Source organism: Salvelinus sp. IW2-2015, unplaced genomic scaffold, assembly GCF_002910315.2.
Source record: "Salvelinus sp. IW2-2015 unplaced genomic scaffold, ASM291031v2 Un_scaffold1668, whole genome shotgun sequence".
In the NCBI taxonomy this organism is placed as follows: Eukaryota; Metazoa; Chordata; class Actinopteri; order Salmoniformes; family Salmonidae; genus Salvelinus; species Salvelinus sp. IW2-2015.
In genome coordinates, this window is record NW_019943072.1 from 134578 (window position 1) to 153731 (window position 19154).

Here is a 19154-nt window from a genome sequence, read left to right on the forward strand (position 1 = left end):
TATGTTAACCAGACCATCCCCTGGCACAGTGCTATATTAACCAGACCATCCCCTGGCACAGTGCTATATTAACCAGACCATCCCCTGGCATGGCACAGTGCTATATTAACCAGACCATCCCCTGGCATGGCACAGTGCTATACGTAATTATTAAGCAATCAAGGTTACAGTACTTACACAAACCTCCATTGTCGTCATGGTTATGCTTGAATTCTGTCAATAGGTTTTCATCTTGTTGTTCACATATAATATGCCCTGTTTAAGCCACTCAAAACCCAAATCATAGCCTGATAGGATTGTCACTACAATGTATAGAACACCAAATCCAGATGTAACACACAAACCATTGGTGTATAATTTATCTAACAGAGACCAGTGACATGTTCCTTGCCAACACATTGTTTTATTAGAGAGGGAAAGAAGTAAAAACACATTACATCATTCAAGGGCTGTTTAAAAAAAAGAAAAAAAAAAAATCAACGTGTGATTCCTTACTTGTTCAGATGACTGCAGACCAGTGACCCAAAATGTTATTTTACACACAGAAATAATACAGGATCTATAACTACTTATGCTTAATGTTTAAGGACAAAAAATAAGCAAATGTTTGAATCATGGTGGTAGAGAACCCGTTACATTTCAGCTGGTATATTATAGAACGGATATGAGATACATTTCGCGCCGTGAAACCAAGAACAAATCACGACTAAATCTCCACTTAAAGTAGAGAGGAAAAGAGAAAGTACTCTCACAAGAACAATCCCTTCTGGAGGTCACTGGTCTTACAGTGAAACAATATATACTAATACATTCTGAAACAAATATGATGGAGCGTTGGAGAAAGAAGTCACTGTGTCTGAGCCCAATCCCATCGTCACTACAAGACCTTGTATCTTCCTTTGCTGGTGGGTTGGTAGGAGTTTTGCTAAAATGAGAGAGAACATTTTTTAAGCAATGAGAAACATTTTTTCCCCCTCGCTAAGTTAATTACCTTCAGTACTTTTAATACATTCAACTTTTATTACTGGTGTTCATACAATGATGCAACCAACATGTAGACTGACACGAATGATTATAGAATGATTCCCTAGGCCTAGCATCAGTAATTAGATAGATAGATCTGAGATAACAGAACCATACATATGGATTCTATTTCTATGGACAGAACTTACTAATCTGATAAGCTCCTCCTTGATGAGCCGAGTGATCTCAGCCTTGGCCTTCGTAACGGCCAGCTCATTTGCACCTGTCAATCGAATACGTCAAAATATTACGACAAGTGACAACAACAACAACAACAAACACTCACTACTGCTAACATGCAACACTCAACTCTCCAACATTGGTAAAGACTTGAAGTGGTCATTGCAAGTAGAATAGCCGCTTACTCTCAATAGCCAGGTAGATCTTGCGTTCTCCTTCTTTGGGCTCTTTGCCTGGAGGGAAGTAGGTTCCTCTGATGGTGATGGCTGCCTCAGAGTATTCTCCGATCCTCTGTAGGGCCTCCTTAGACGTGACCTTCCACCTCGCAGTCTGGTGGAACACAGGAAACAGACATTAAAACATCTTCCTGTTCGCTTAGGCCGTATGTACAAAGCGTCTCTGAGTAAGTGCTGATCTAGGATCAGTTTTGCCTTTTTTTTTAGATCATAATGAATAATGTTATATGGACAGATCCTAGATCAGCACTCCTACTGAGACGCTTTGTGAGGTCAGTACCACCTAACACTTGTGGGATAAACTACTTAAACCACAATCACTTTGCCCTATCAACAAACAAATGTCAATCAAATGTGACTTGTTTCAGGAAACTAGGCGTATGTCGCAAGCCACTACTTCACAGGAGAGGCATTTGAACGTAAAACTTATTTGTTGTTGATCTAAATGCGTTTTTTTTGTTGTTGCAGAAATGCCTTCAGGAATGTGAACTGTCATGTGCCTTAACACACTTCTATATCCTCTGTAAATACGAATAAAATAGTTCAATTACAAGCCTAGTTGGTTTAGCCAAGGAAAAAGATCCGGAATCTTCCCGCTAGCCATGATTGGCTGAGATAATGGGTGGGGTGGACATGCCGAGAGATGAGTTCGGATTGGTCTGCCATGGAGCACGCTTCTGTCTATAACATGAGCTGCTCAGTATGTGTAGGTACTCCTTTCTAACGCGTTTTTTTTTTTTAAAGACATCACGAAGAATTGCAAAAGTTTTGCTAATGCTCTCCACTTTCTAGAAAACAAACGTGCTATGCCGACTCTTAAAATGAATCAGACGATGAGGAAATCCCTGATTTGGCAAAAAAAAAAAAAAAAGTTGTCATCGAACCAAAACATTGTGGTCTTCTGAAACACGGATCAACAATGTTGTTGTCACGGAAGAAATCAGCGGAATGCCCGGTGGAAGCAGAGTATGAGGGAAATTCTGCCGTTTGATTGCAAATATGCGAAGGGAGTCGAAAAGAGAACACACAGAAGGCTGTTGTATAAAACTCTTGTCTTTTCAAATGAAGGTCAAGAAGCGTTCATACATGTATACGGGTAAGAGTCTATCTAGCTACATTTTCAGATATTATACGTTTCTTATTTTGTCAGAAAGTCATTTAAAATTGCAAGTTAAAGCGTACTGTTGGCTTGCTAGCTAATGTTATCTGGCTGGCTCGTTAGATAATTTTACGTGTTTGATCTGTGCAGTAATATTATTTGTATCTCAGAAATCCATTTGCGTTGCTAGTTATAGCCTAATGTTAGCTAGCTAACAATGAAACTAGTCGGTTAGCTTTAGCTACTTGTAGATTCATGCATGGTAGTAACGTTATGAGTTGGAATTATGGTTCATTGTTTAGCTAGCTAGCTACATGTCTAAACAAAAAAAAAAGACTCCACTATGCAAGTAACCATTTCACTGTACCGTTCACACCTTCTGCATCCTGTGCATGTGACAAAAACGTTGATTTTATTTGATATAGGGTGTGTTTACCAGAGACGGTAATGTGAAGAACATGACCTGCACCAAAGTCAAATTAGGATATAACGTTAGGCCACCGAGACAGTGTCCAAGTTATACAATTCTCAGGTCGAAAGCCCTGCTTTTATTTCGTCACACTCACAACCGTAAGCTATTTTCTGTAATTAGCTCGCCATTAACTTGTAAATATTGTTATGAGATTATTTTCCTGTAATAATGAAGAACAATATGCTGACGGTCAGATGATGTTGTCAGCTATGATATGGTCATTATTTGAACAGGCTGGCCATCTAACTTAACGTTAGCTAGCTAGCTAACTAACGAACATGCTAGAAACGAACCAAAACATAATTTAGAAAGTTGCATTTAGTTGCCTGGTTTGTTAGATTGACATCTACTAAATTCATTTTTAAAACAGATGGGTTTATTGGTGTTAAAATACAACAGTTATGATATTTTGGACCACCAGCCAGCTGATGTCATGCATGTTTTTGTGTTTATACTTTTTCAAAATGACAAGTTTGATGTGATGTCGTGCATGTTTTTGTGTTTATACTTTTTCAAAATGACAAGTTTGATGTTGGACGACAACAGAATGTTCATGTCACTACGACAACCGTCTACAGACATGTTAATAGATGTAGTATAAACCAGCCTTTAGTCTTGAAATCTTTGGATGTTTAATACAGTATCGTATCCACTCTGTGAAGCCTCACATGTCAACCCTTAAAGAGATGGGTGAGGCTAAGGGTTAAGAGGGTGTGAACAATGCTGAATGGATGTAGACAAAGAGCTCTCCAATAGGTGTACCAAAACAAGTTTATCAACTTTCAAAGCAGAATTACTTTCCCCTTATTCCTCAACTGTACGATATACCATTTTCTAACTCTGAGTCTCTACTTTAATCTAATGTAAAAAATAATAATAATAATCAAATTTTGCTACATAAGACCGAATCGAGCCGGTCGGTCACAAATACAAATAAGATCTACCAGCTAGTGTTTTACCGTAAGCTCCGTCCGTCAAGGAACAGACATGGTAAATAGACCATTCAATGTTCAACTGAAAGAGAATCAGCATGATAAAGTAATGCATAGTTCATATAGAAATGGTGAATACCTTTCATTTAGAGATTCAATGAGCAGTCCTCCACCTACACCCTAGTGTTAAGTCCCAAAGACAACATATTCCCCATGTAGTTTACTACCATTGACCAGGGCACATAAAACAGTAGTGCACTGTCTAGGGATTAGGGTAAAAGTAGTGCACTGTCTAGGGATTAGGATAAAAGTAGTGCACTATATAGGGATTAGGGTGGCATTTGGGATCCAGACCCATATAAAAACTGACCTGAGGGAAATCATTGATTTCCAGCTCCTCTTCGTATCTCTTGACGGTCTCGGCCTGTTCAGCCGCCTGCCTCTCCTCCTCCAGCTTCTCCACAGGGATGTAGTTGAGCTTGGCGTTGATCTTCTCAGCCAGCTGCTCGGCGATGGTCTTAGCCGAGACGGAGGGGGCCATGATGGTGCCTCCTCTCAGGATGGCATTGGTGGCCTGTTGCATCACATCCTGTCCAGAAAGAGAGCAATGGATTATGTCAGGACGGAAGGTTGAAGACTACTAAAAGTCACACAGAAACACAGACCCCACCCACACCCACCTGAGCCTCCGCCCCCAAGTTCTTCTGGGCGTTGATCCTGAGAGCCAGTCTCTTGGCCATCTCCAGTTTCTGGATGTTTCCAGCAGAGGGGGCGCCGAGATTGGCTAGGCCCCCTGCTGCTGCAGCCGCCACGGCCGCAGCGCTGGGCGGCCCTCCCCCGGGAGCCGACAGATCCTTCACCCTCTTCTTGGAGTTGAACATGCTCTCGATCTGCTCATCAATCTGTAAGGACAGGGGTGAGATATTGTGTCAATATAGTACGTATTCTATGAGGTTTTAGAAATGTATTGTTTGACCCACAACGGAGGGGATGCGATATACATTATCAAGAGTCTGGAACCAGGTGCATGTTCCCAACATAACCCTCTAGAACCCTAGTCTGGAACCAGGTGAGTGTTCCCTACATAACCCTCTATAACCCTAGTCTGGAAACAGGTGAGTGCTCCCTACATAACCCTCTATAACCCTAGTCTGGAACCTGTACTAGCATCCAGGGCCCTAGCATCCAGGGCCCTAGCTACACGATCAGAACCTGTACTAGCATCCAGGGCCCTAGCTACACGATCAGAACCTGTACTCACATCCAGGGCCCTAGCTACACGATCAGAACCTGTACTCACATCCAGGGCCCTAGCTACATGATCAGAACCTGTACTCACATCCAGGGCCCTAGCTACAAGATCAGAACCTGTACTCGCATCCAGGGCCCTAGCTACACGATCAGAACCTGTACTCGCATCCAGGGCCTTAGCTACATGATCAGAACCTGTACTCACATCCAGGGCCCTAGCTACACGATCAGAACCTGTACTCACATCCAGGGCCTTAGCTACATGATCAGAACCTGTACTCACATCCAGGGCCCTAGCTACATGATCAGAACCTGTACTCACATCCAGGGTCTTAGCTACACGATCAGAACCTGTACTCACATCCAGGGCTCCATCCTCGTCATCAGAGTCCTGCAGACCCAGAGCAGCCTTCTGCAGCTTCTTCCTCTCGTTAGCCAGGGCATGCTCCGTCTCGTCAAACTTGAAGCCCTTCCCTGAGAACCCGCTGCTGCTCTTGATGCTTTTACCCTCCTGGGGAAAGAAAAGGCCATTATAGAGAGGGTGTGTTACATTCACCTACTGATGACACAGTGCTAGCAGCAATGGGAAGTAAGCCAGGGACAAAACCGGTCTAATCTTGTTGAATAGGAGTTGAAGAAATAAAAAAAAAGGACACAGAATATAATATTGAATTCGTCGCTGAAAATCATGAGCTCTAATGCACAGTTTTTTTGCAGGGCACACATTCTGCATACAAAGACCGGGTAGCTTCCACGACAACACCGGAACAGCACTACTTCCTCTTACCGCTTGCCGTTGGTTTTTGAAGGACAGCCACAGCTGCTCCAGCTCCTTGGGCACAGGGGACCCTGAGAGCTCCAGGGCCTTGATGATGTCCCCAGCGTAGCGTGCCTGCTCATCTGTGATGAAGGTGTAGGCAAAGCCCTGGGACACAACAAATCAGGGTGGTTTTAAAATTAGGGTTGTAACGGTACACGTATTTGTTCCTGAACCGTTTAGTTACGGGACCTGGGTTTGGTCCTCGCGGTGAAACCCCGAAAAAATACGTAACATATGTAAACAATTAAAACACTAGGCCTATGCCTTCCACTGAAATGTGTCTTCCGCAGGCGATGCATGCCTCGTGTAAATCTGAGCTGGGGAAAAAAAATACATTTCAGGCTATTCCCGCTAAAACTACTAAAGCCTATGCAGACATTGTAATCAAAATTCAAGACTTAAATTGTCACATTTCAAAACTGTTCTTTTGTAAAGGCGCAGCGGGGAACTAGTTCTGTACGATGGAGAGTGATGGGCTGGATAAACCAGGAGGATTCTCCGTCCCTTAACCATCTCTCCCCTAATTAAGAGTAAAATAATGGACAACAATACTTATGTTTCTACTTCCAGCTATTCATTTTACGGACACGGTATATTTTATATTAGCTCTCTTGTTTTTATTTGTTTGTTGTTGGTCTCACCCTTCAGCTCCACTCAATCCCCTCCCATCTATCTGTGAAAACCATCCAGATTTAAATACCAACAACTCTGTATTTTCTTAAATAAACTCAAACTACAGTAACTATTGGCATTACATTTTCCCGCTGTAGCGAAACCGAACCGTGGCCCCAAACCAGCAATACGTACCAAACCGTTACACCCCTAGTTTTAAATTAACGGTTTCTAGATATCAATCAAATGTATCTTTTTTTCTAATACGGTTGAAGAGGTCCTTGGGGGGATAAAAAAAAAGAGCATTTTTTGCCCAGTGATTTGTTCCATTTTAGTGATCAGAATTCCTGGAATTCTTGATAAACTAGTAACAACAATTAATTAGTTTGATGGACTACTAGACTATCCTACAGGACCCACTACTCACTTTGTTCCCGGCTCTCCCTGTACGTCCAGCCCTGTGGACATAGTCCTCGTAGTGGTTGGGACAGTTGTAGTTGACGACCAGGATCAACTGCTTGATGTCCAGCCCCCTGGCTGCCACAGAGGTGGCCACCATTAGCCGACACGCCCCGTTCTTAAAATCATTGATGACGCTGTCTCTGTCGTACTGGTCAATGCCTACAGGGAGGGGACGGAGATAAACAAACGCTTGTTATCAAATGATATAGTTCAAAACAACTAACATGATAGAGGCGAAATGTTTATCTGCCATAAACATGGTTTAATTAGAAGATATAATAAGGAAAACGGTCTAGGACACTGGTTACTTTCAAACCCTGGACTAACTCAACTTATTTATTTTACCAGGTAAGTTGACTGAGAACACTTCTCATTTACAGCAACGACCTGGGGATTAGTTAGTTACAGGGGAGAGGGGGATGAATGAGCCAATTGTAAGCTGGGGATGATGAGCTCAGCCCGGTCACTTTCAAACCCTGGACTAACTGAATTAGCTCAGCCCAGTCACTTTCAAACCCTGGACTAACTGAATTAGCTCAGCCCAGACACTTTCAAACCCTGGACTAACTCAAAATGTGTCCCAAATGCCACCCAATTCTCTACATCCGGGGTATTCAACTCAGACCCTACGAAGTCCGGAGCCGGCTGCTTTTCTGTTCTACCTGATAATTAGAAAGTGCACACACCTGGTGTCCCAGGTCTAAATCACTTCCTGATTGGAACTGTCTTCAAGGTTCAGAGTTGAGTTTGAAGGTGCTACTTAAAATGACCTACTTTTGACCACACGACCAATGTTGTGGGTGGAGCCTCAGACTAATGACAATAGAACACCGGTGTGTTAGTATGACATTACCTCCGTGCAGAGACATGCAGGGGTAGGAGGCCTTCATCAGGTCTTTGAGCAGCCCGTCAGCATGCTCCTGTTTGTCCACGAAGATGATGACCGAGCCCTTCTCCTGGTAATGACCAAGGATCTCTAGCAGCTTCAAGAACTTCTGGTCCTCCTCAATTACCAGCTAGACGGAGAGAATACATGATGAGGGGGAAACATGGATGTCTGTGATAAGCGAGAAATGGCAGCAACACGAATTTAACAAATGACCAATATGGAATATGTAAAAGATGGATGGTGGTGCTATTGACAAAATAGGAGATATATTCATGGTGAATAGTTACGGACTCAAGACAATTCCGCTTTTCATTTCTAAACAAATTCTAAAAACATAATTCCACTTTGACATTATGGGTTATTGTCTAGGCCAGTGTCACAACATCCAAAATCTAATCCATTTTTAAAAATTTAGTAACACAAAAATGTGACATTTCTGAAGGTACCGAACAAAAATAAATAAAAATGCAACATGTAAAAGTGTTGGTCCCATGTTTCATGAGTTGAAATAAAATCCCAGAAATTGTTCATACTACACAAAAAGCTTATTTATCTCAAATGTTGTGCACAAATTTGTTCACATCCCTGTTAGTGAGAATTTCTCCTTTGCCAAGATAATCCATCCAGCTGACAGGTGTGGCATATCAAGAAGCTGATTAAACAGCATGATCAATACACAGGTGCAAAGGCCACTCTAAAATGTGCCGTTTTGTCCCATAACACAATGCTACAGATGTGTCACGTTTTGAGGGAGCTTGGAATTTGGAATGCCCAACTGCAGGAATGCCCACCAGAGCTGTTGGTATAATGTTAATTTCTCTACCATAAGCCGCCTCCAACGTTGTTTTAGAGAATTTGGCAGTACATCCAACCGGCGTCACAACCACGCCAGCCCAGGACCTCCATATCCGGCTTCTACAGCTGATGAAACTGTGGGTTTGCACAACCGAAGAATTTCTGCACAAACTTTCAAAAACCTTCTCAGGGAAGTTCATCAGCGTGCTCGTCGTCCTCACCAGGGTCTTGACTGCAGTTTGGTGTCGTAACTGACTTCAGTGGGCAAATGCTTTTTTCTTGAGCGAATGTTCAGGGGGCCGGAACATAATTACAAATCATTTGTAAACTGCAAATTTTTGCCCAAACATATAATATTTGAATAAAAAAAACACAATTTCAAACGTTTCTTACATTGGTATACGATCACATACAGTATATACAGCATCTGTATTATGCGTTGGAATACTCTGGAACAAATTTCCAAAATGTTAAAATCATCTAGAGCTGATTTGCTAGTGTTTTATGTCCAAAAATAAAAACGTTTTTTTTTTGCTCACAAAACTTTAGGCGCAAAATAAAATCACCGGCCTGCGGGGCGCCAGTTGCGTAACCCTGCTCTGACATGATGGTTTACATATGATATAATATCCAGAGTAGAACAGGAGTTTTTCCTCATCACATGACTGACTAACCAGGAATAACTCCTGGCCCTATCCACAGGGCACCAAAAAGGTTAAAGAGATGGAAGACGCACCCTATTCCCTTTATAGTGCACTACCTTTGACCAGAGCCCTATGGTCCTTGGTCAAAAGTAGTGCACTATAAAAACGGTAACATTTAGGACACACAGAGAATGTAAAAGGCCAGTCTTACCACATGTTGCTCCACATCAGAGCACACCACGCTCCTGCCTCCCACCTGAACCTCGATGGGCTTGGACAGTATTCTCCTGGCCAGTGCCTCCATGGCCCGCGGGAACGTAGCCGAGAACATGACCGTCTGCCGGTCTGGACGCACGTTGTCCATGATACGCATCACCTGGGGGAAGGAACATTACAGGAGAGGATATGACCTATTATTCTGGTGCCAGGGTCAGGTCTAAATAGCTGCTATAAACATGAATTGATGCAAGTCTATTTTCCTTAAAAAAACACCTCCTTGGATTAATTATTTACAAAGTAATGATAATAACGTGTTTCTACCTGTGGCTCAAAGCCCATGTCGAACATTCTATCCGCCTCGTCCACCACCACATACGTGGATCGCCGCAGGTTTGTGACTCGACCTACACACCCAAGGAAAGTATAGTGACACAAGAAAACAAGTTAATCTCCGGAAAGTGGGCTCACCCAAAGCTTTCACACAAAGTTCCTGAACCTCCTGGTAAAATTTACCTCAACAAGCCAAAAAAATAAAAAAATAAAAATTAAAAAAAGGGTCTTTCCTTCTCCTAAGGCATTAAATACTTCACTTCAATTCACACAACTGCCATTTATTGTGTTCAGGCCTACTTTTAAGCAGCCAGATTATTAGGTTTCTATATTTGTCTTGTCTTGCGTACCATCTCAGGGGCACGAGGAACCTGTAAAAATGTCAGAAAACAGCCAATACAATAAAAGAGACGAGGCCACGTCAAGCACTATGTGACCGCCTTTTCACCTACAAAATGAAACAGAGAGATTACCTGGCATGTGCGGAAGGAAGGAACGCTAAACTGTCAGTTTCATTACATGTTTCTATATTTTTTTTAATTTAGCATTTACACACAGTCATAAAACACTGACTTTTTAAATACGGATGTAAACATATTCACACTGGTCGGACAACCATGTTCTACTTTGGGCTTCACATGTTATTCAAATCCCATACATGAGTGAAATGTCTGACTTTTTACATGACTAACAAGTAAACTTGACTTGTGGATAAAAGGTTTGTTGAAAACTTGACTTACGCCTCTGAACGTGAGGACCACCCACGAGGCAGTATCGTCTCTTCACCTACTTGTAGCTGATCATTATTTCTTCAGGGAACACTTCAAAAATGGTCGGATATGATTCCCAAGGCGGTCAGATAACGTTGACAGTTTTAGTAAAAGTGGTACTGACTTGACTCTCGTACGGAAACATTTCATGCAAAGCAGGACATTTACATCTTTCTATCAGTACCTGCGTTGCTCGTGTTTTCAGGGTCAGAAAGTGACATCTCTAAGTCACCATAATTATAACACTGGACATTGCACACACTGCAGGTTTATCACATATCAGAAATCCCTATCATTATATGTTAACTGGATACAATAACACAAGAGAGCTATGAGGTGTCACTCACCGCTGTTGGCACCTAACATGTCAATCATTCGCCCTGGCGTGCACACAATGATCTCTGCTCCCCTCTTCAGCTCAGCAATCTGCACCACAAGCAAGAAACAAACTATTTAAAGATAACGATATTCAACCAACGTACAATCCTGTTTTGCCTTTTCCTAACTGATTACAGGGCTTGACATTTACTTGTTTAATATTGACTTGCCCAAAAGCTCAAGGTCACGTGTCGTGACTTTAAAACATGTTTTAAAAAGCAAAATGAGGCTGATGCAACAGATCAGACCGTTTCGCTTAAAATGTTGATCAAGTTATATTTCTGATATAAATCTGTTGCATCAGCCTCATCGCTTAAAAAAAGAAAAATGAAAACAACTATATACAATTAGCAGGAAACTCCCGTTCTCAAAAGCACTCAAGGGGTTTCATGTGACCAATAAAAATATCTTGTTAGAAATTAAGTGGAGATCTAAAGATGTAACAACTAGCACGGGTTGCTAATATGACTACTGATACAACAACTAGCACGGGTTGCTAATATGACTACTGATGCAACAACTAGCATGGGTTGCTAATATGACTACTGATGCAACAACTAGCACGGGTTGCTTCTAATATGACTATTGATGCAACAACTAGCATGGGTTGCTAATATGACTACTGATGCAACAACTAGCACGGGTTGCTAATATGACTATGTATCAACAACTAGCACGGGTTGCTAATATGACTATTGATGCAACAACTAGCACAGGTTGCTAAATATGACTATTGATGCAACAACTAGCACGGGTTGCTAATATGACTACTGATGCAACAACTAGCATGGGTTGCTAATATGACTACTGATGTAACAACTAGCATGGGTTGCTAATATGACTACTGATGCAACAACTAGCACGGGTTGCTAATATGACTATTGATGCAACAACTAGCACAGGTTGCTAATATGACTATTGATGCAACAACTAGCACGGGTGCTAATACTACTGATGCAACAACTAGCATGGGTTGCTAATATGACTACTGATGCAACAACTAGCACGGGTTGCTAATATGACTACTGATGCAACAACTATCATGGGTTGCTAATATGACTACTGATGCAACAACTATCATGGGTTGCTAATATGACTATTGATGCAACAACTAGCATGGGTTACTAATGACTAGAAATATGCATTTGGTTGCCGGACAATAAAATAGTTAATTTGAAACCCAATAGAACATGAGAATGCCATGGCAACCAGCATTTAAGTGTTTATAAAATAATTCCCGTCAACATTTCTATTGTCAGATTTCAGCTAGGCTACTTTGAAACAAAGACATGTTTCATAAAATGATAAAACGTCTAGGTTTTAATATACTTAAAAAGTCTCAAAGGTTGGCATCATTTTATGGCGCCTTCATGTCGGCATCGGTTTGGACATGAGGCTGTAGCCAATATGCATATCACCAAGCCTTTTGACATATATTTTGTACATGAAAAATAGATTTGAATATTATGCCAATGTTGGCCTCTCTGATCCAATTCTGATTGGAGTAGGCTAACTGTTTGATAGTGATGTTTTTTTAAATTGTCCATTCAGACACCTTAAATCTATATTCTTCTTGTCTGACATGTATTTTACTTGTGCCAGACAAGAGAACAAGCATTAATGCTGTGTTTTTAAGTGTTGCTGCCATGCTATGGTCTTAGGTCTCTCTTTATGTACTGTTATGGTGTCTCTTGTCGGGATGTGTGTTTTGCCCTATATTTTATGCTTAATCCCAGCCCCTGTCGCCGCAGGAGGCCTTTTGCCTTCTGGTAGGCAGTTATTGTAAATAAGAATGTCCTTAACTGACTTGCCTAGTTAAATAAAATAAAGAAAATGTATGTCGAGCTCTATATTATTCAAACCTACAACCCAGGATTTCTTTAAATACAATGTACTTTTTTTTTTTTATCATGGTAAATCGTAATTACAACCAGGTAACACTACTCCATGATGAGGTACTGGTTAACAATAACCCCATGACCCTACAGCGTTAGAGGAAGTGGTTCTACCTGTTCACTAATCCCAGTGCCTCCATATACACACACCACCCTCAGGTTCAGGGGCTTGGAGAACTTCTTGCACTCCTTGGTGATCTGCAGAGCCAGCTCTCTAGTGGGAGTCATGATCACAGCTGAATGGGGGAAGAGAACGGACAAATAGAACTCAGACAACACACTCTCAACGTTTATTTGCCCTTACAAAATACTTAATTGAACAGCTTTCATATCGTCTGATAGGACCATTCTGCACAGCAAATTAAAATTGTGATTTACACATAGAAATCAGAGACGCCAGCTTTCAGGTTAATTTAGGTGTAATTGATATCGGGTGGTATGACAGAAAACGAGTAAAAAAGGGGGCCCTTACCGATGGGTCCCTCAGCCTCCTCCAGGGGCCTCTGGTCCATGATGTGACGGTACATGGGAAGGAGGAAGGCGATGGTCTTTCCACTGCCGGTCTTAGCGATGCCAATGAGATCTCTCCCAGACATGATGGCTGGAATGGCCTGAGCCTGGATGGGGGTGGGCTTCTCATAGCTGTGTCTGGAGATGTGAAGACAACATCACTTAACACACACCTATCTAGAAGTGTATGGCAAGTGAATCACAGGCGACATCCGCACTGAGCTAAAAAGGCTAGAGCTGCCGCTTTCAAGGAGCGGGACACTAATCCGGACACTAAGCCCTCCCGACGAACCATCAAACAGGCAAAGCATCAAACTATCACGGATTACAAATGGAAACCAACCGCGAGCTGTCCAGTGACGCAAGCCTACAAGACATGCTAAATACCTTCTATGCTTGCGTCGATGCTAGCAACACTGAACCATCCATGAGAGCCCCAGCTGTTCCGGACGATAATGTGATCACGCTCTCCGTAGCCGATGTGAGAAAAGACCTTTAAACAGGTTAACATTCACAAGGCTGCAGGGCCAGATGGATTACCAGGACGCGTACTGAGAGCTTGTCCTGACCAGCTGTCAAGTGTCTTCACTGACATTTTCAATCTCTTCCTGACCCAGTCTGTAATACCTACATGTTTCCATGTGCCCAAGAATGCCAAGGTAACCTGCCTAAATGACTAACAACTCATTACACTCTCAAAGCATTTCATGGCTACAGATGTAAAGCTGGTCATGGCTCACATCAACACCATCATCCCAGACACCCTGGACCCAATTCGCATACTACCCTAACAGATGACAATCTCCATTGCACTCCACACTACCCTTTCCCACCCAGACAAATGGAACACCTATGTGAGAATACTATTCATTGACTACAGTTCAGCGTTCAACACCATTGTGCCCTCAAAGCTCATCAATAAGCTAAGGACCCTGGGACTAAACACCTCCCTCTGCAACTGGATCCTTGACTTCCTGACAGACCGCCCCCAGGTGGTAGGAAGGCAACAACACATCCGCCACGCTGATCCTCAACACGTGGGCCCCTCAGGGGTGCATGCTTAGTCTATAGTCTGTTGTTTACAAAGTATGTGACAAATAACATTTTGATATGATCAACTGCAGATTACATAACAAATGTATGTTAAGGTCCTATTCATTTGGACCAATACGTGACTTACTTATATCTGCTACAATATTAAAAACTTTGTCTGTGACACTCACCTCTTCAGTGCACTTAGAATCTTCATAGACGTGCCACACTGAACCCATGACTTGATGGGCTTGGGACAACCCTTTCCTTTGACTGCGATTCCCTCCAGGTCCAGCCTGTGGACATTCACCTCTGTATGCATTCACCAAAAGGAAAGGAGTTAGATCAAGGATGGGCAGAAAACAGATACTTAAAATTGTTTGAAACCTGAATGTTTTTACTACATATTTATGAGGCATGTTTTACCTTGCTTCAAAGTAGCCTAGCCAAAATCAGACCCTATCCGTGGAGGCAATTATTTTTTAGATATCAACTTTATTTCATTGTCCAGTAGTCAAAATGCACAATTCTAGTTATATTAGCAACCCATGCTAGTTGTTGAACATTATAGCTCCCCTCTTTCTAAATATCTAAACTGATATTTGAATGTCTGTCACAGGAAACCGCTCGCTTTTGACAACAGTGTTTTCCCGGCTGCTTTATGGAACAAACATTTAGCACGTAGCCTACTGACTTGTGCAAATTGCTGCGCTTATAAATGTGAAGAAAGAAAAAGGTAAACCATTTTATTGGTCAGTTTGTCAAGAAAGAAAGAAACTATTCCAAACACACTCTGGGACAGTTGTGGGATGATAGATCCAAAATTCATACAACCAGTAGGCCTAGGCTACATAAAAATAAAATTAAACGTTAAAAAGCAAATGAGTCTGATGCAACAGATCAGAATGTTTAAACTAGTAATTTTGCTGTTCGTTACTCATCTTGTTGGCTGAGGAAAAGTAAATGTGGGCATCGGAATTTAATAAAGGACCACAAATTGTTGTATACTCGATTTGCATGTTCTGTTGAGATTAATTACCATAATCTAAAATGTGATTTGTCATTCTGAGCACCGTGGTTGGACACCCTAATCAGGTTACACACCCAATGGTTATGGGTCCAGTAAATTAAAATGCTGCTGGTCAAATTTCCTGTGCCACAATTTCCCAATGGAAACCCTGCCACACACATTGGTTCGGTTTGCTTTTGGCAGAACTCGGCTAGGCGACCATCTGTGCTCATACTCCTCATACTCCTCGCTTGAAAAACTAGGGGGGAAAAATTGTAATATTACTGTTGTTTGTCCCTTTTGAGCCAACAACATAGCCAGATACACTTCCTCAAAATAGTCCAAATTAATCAAAGATAAATTTTATTTTTTTATTTTATTTTACCTTTATTTAACCAGGTAGGCTAGTTGAGAACAAGTTCTCATTTGCAACTGCGACCTGGCCAAGATAAAGCATAGCAGTGTGAACAGACAACAACACAGAGTTACACATGGAGTAAACAATAAACAAGTCAATAACATGGTAGAAAAAAAGAAAAAAAGAGAATCTATATACAATGTGTGCAAAAGGCATGAGGAGGTAGGCAATAAANNNNATAATTACAATTTAGCAGATTAACACTGGAGTGGTAAATCATCAGATGGTCATGTGCAAGTAGAGATACTGGTGTGCAAAAAAAGCAGAAAAGGAAATAAAAGCAGTATGGGGGGGGTGAGGTAGGTAAATTGGGTGGGTAGTTTACAGATGGACTATGTACAGCTGCAGCGATCGGTTAGCTGCTCGGATAGCAGATMTTTAAAGTTGTTGAGGGAGATAAAAGTCTCCAACTTCAGAGATTTTTGCAATTCGTTCCAGTCGAATTGTAATAAAGAAATGTAATACATTTTTATCTTTTGCAAAGGACTTAGTGGCGCAAATGTACATCTAGCTAAGATGTTTGGTGCAGCATTTCTCAAGTGAAAAAATGTGCATGAAAACTAGTCGTCTCTCATTGAAGGACAAACAATTGTTGTTCTCACTCCTACTAGGATTAGTACTGTTGACTAATCACTGATGAAGGGTCGTAGACTTTGGCTACCGAACATCAACTTGCCTCAAGAAAAACATTTGTGAGCACAAACAGCCGGGTAAACTTGCAAAGACCAAAGTGGGAAAAAACGCCACAAAAAGTATTCATGATATACATGCAAACGGTTACGACTGGGAAGTATACGGTAAGTTTTACAGTTAGTGCAGTCAACTAAATTTTACGGGGAAAACGACCACTATCACAGTCATTGCAAATAGACCCTTCCTCAAAAAAAGAAGTGTGGGTGTGAGTTAAAAAATATATATATACGTATATACACATGTACATACCCTCTGGAGACATCTTGGCCAGCTCTGGCACCTCTACATAGAAGTCCTTGCGGTATGGTTCGTACTCAATCTTCTGGTGATCCACTGGCTCCAGCACCTTCCTCTGTTTGGTCTGGTAGCCAGTCAGGGCTGTCGCCAGATCCACTTCCTCTTCCTCTGATGAGTACTGGGAAGACAGTGACACAACATGTAGGAAGCTGCTCTCTTCAGTGAGAGAACTTTGAGAGAAGTTCTTGAGACTTCTGGAAGAGAGTTTCCAGGGAGATGGACCGCGTACCAAATGGCACCCTATTCCCTACACAGTGCACTACTATAGCACCCTGTGCACTACATTTGACCCCATGAGCCCTATACATTTACACAAACAATCACAATGAGAGCATGACAGGACAAAAACTGCTTACCTCCATTGCATCCTGGTCATTCTCCATCAGCTCACCCTTCTTTTTGTGGACATTTGGTCCCCTCTTAGTTTTGCATACGGTGACAACTTTGGATACGTTTACTCCTCCCTTCTGTTTGTGTGGAGGGCAACAGAAAAAAAGTGAGATTGCATCACACACAAAAAGACCAAAGCAGCACATACTGACAGCAATGTTTCCAAAGATCTAAATAGTGTAAGTGTGAAGGAAACTATTGGGGGATGGTCTAACTTACCTTGTCATTCCCTTTAGACTGGGGGCCCATGTTGAACTTCTTGACTTCCTCCTTGACCTCCTCCATGTAGGCGTCTAAGGTATCCAGCTCATCCTCTGCTTCCTGCTCCATGGGAGTAACCTCCTCCTCCTCCTCCTCTTCCTCCTCTTTCTTTTCCTCCTTCTCCTCCGGCCCCTTACCCTCCTCGCCTTCTTCAGGCTCTTCCTCGGGAGCTGTCCCTTCCTCATCGTCATCTGAAAGGAAGAGAAGTCTGGTGAGACCCTGTATTGGCAGTTATCAAAATCAGTCTTTGAAAGTGGAAACTAATGCATTTAGGTACATCTGAAACCCACAACACAACCATGAAAAGTAGAAGTGTCAGTTTGTTCCTCACCGTCATCATCCTCCAGACTCCACTTCTTTCCCTGCTTCATCTCCTCAATCTCTCTCTTGATCTCCTCGATGTTCCCTAGGGCCTTCTTTCTTTGGTCCTCCCTCCACTTCTCCACTCGCTCCTTCCTCTTCCTCATCTCTTCCTCCAGCTTGTTCTGGTCAAAGTCTTGCTGTGGGGACAACACATAAAGAATGCACAAATATTCAAGTGTCATATTTCGGGTCAGAGTTTCCAAATTGCTGAACAACATCTACAGCGGAATAGGACTCACATCCTCAACAACCTCCTCTTGCTCTTCTTTGATTTTCTTCTTCTCTGCAGAGGCTTCAGGGTTGTCTTTTTCCTTGCTTTTAGAGAGACTGGCAAACCAAAACAGACAAAGGAGAACAAGTTATGGTTGGGTGTAAGTAAGATTTATTGAGGGGGGGGGGATATAACCCTTTGGTAAAAACTCACGTCTCATCAGTTTTCCTGCTTTTGCTGGGGCTTGCGGATTGTGATCTGCGTCCTCGGCTCCTAGACCTTCTATTCCTGTCACGGCTCCTGGAGCGCCTCTTCTCCCGACTCCTAGAGCGTCTGGATCACATCAGCCAAATTCAATAACAATATCAGACCAGGTATTTATTTAACATTCAAAGACACACCCTTACTCTGATGACTTTGATCAATCACTCAGTCTTGGTCTCTCGCTTTCACACAAAGCTCACCTGGGGCGCTTCCTGTCTCTGGACCTTGATCGGCGGCGGTCACGGCTGCGTGACCTCTCTCCCCGCCTGTTGCGGTCCCTGTCTCGGTTTCGTGAGGCAGCCCCATCATCCTTCTTGGAGCGTTTGTCTGGGGAACGGCTCTTTGATCGACTCCCGGACCGACCCCTCGATGCCGACCGTTTCCTGTAATGCCTAACAAACATTGACAAAAATTATTTAAAACACTTCAGAAACATCAATCACTTAACTAAAACGACATATATATATATTTTATGTCAGTTTTAAAAACGTCGTTAGTGCGAGAGAGTAATGCCGCGTTCGGAACAACTGGGGACTCGGAAATGTACGACTTAATTACGTTCAAGACAACTGGGAACTCTGAGGAGAAAAAAGCAAGCTCGGACTGGGAAAATCGTTTCGAACAGTCATCCAATTCAGAATTGCAAGTCGGAAACTCGGCCATCTATGCACAGATCTTTGGCCTCCGACTCCGATCACG

General features: G+C 42.3%; 1 protein-coding gene across 1 annotated transcript in view; it reads right to left on the reverse strand.

Annotated features, from left to right (window-relative positions):
• Positions 1-383: 383 nt before the first annotated feature.
• The window catches only part of ddx46 (DEAD (Asp-Glu-Ala-Asp) box polypeptide 46), a 19219-nt gene continuing 448 nt past the window's right edge, over positions 384-19154 (reverse strand). The window contains exons 2-23 of the mRNA XM_024139056.2: positions 18656-18847; positions 18405-18524; positions 18220-18307; positions 17949-18117; positions 17576-17808; positions 17323-17433; positions 16919-17084; positions 14741-14861; positions 13480-13655; positions 13122-13243; positions 11082-11160; positions 9956-10038; positions 9627-9791; positions 7941-8103; positions 7053-7246; positions 5981-6118; positions 5555-5704; positions 4623-4844; positions 4313-4531; positions 1389-1533; positions 1173-1246; positions 384-925 (exon numbers count right to left, since the gene is read on the reverse strand). Coding sequence (XP_023994824.1) covers positions 878-925; positions 1173-1246; positions 1389-1533; positions 4313-4531; positions 4623-4844; positions 5555-5704; positions 5981-6118; positions 7053-7246; positions 7941-8103; positions 9627-9791; positions 9956-10038; positions 11082-11160; positions 13122-13243; positions 13480-13655; positions 14741-14861; positions 16919-17084; positions 17323-17433; positions 17576-17808; positions 17949-18117; positions 18220-18307; positions 18405-18524; positions 18656-18847 — 3178 coding nt within the window. The 3' untranslated portion in view covers positions 384-877. The remainder of the gene's footprint in view (positions 926-1172; positions 1247-1388; positions 1534-4312; positions 4532-4622; positions 4845-5554; positions 5705-5980; positions 6119-7052; positions 7247-7940; positions 8104-9626; positions 9792-9955; positions 10039-11081; positions 11161-13121; positions 13244-13479; positions 13656-14740; positions 14862-16918; positions 17085-17322; positions 17434-17575; positions 17809-17948; positions 18118-18219; positions 18308-18404; positions 18525-18655; positions 18848-19154) is intronic.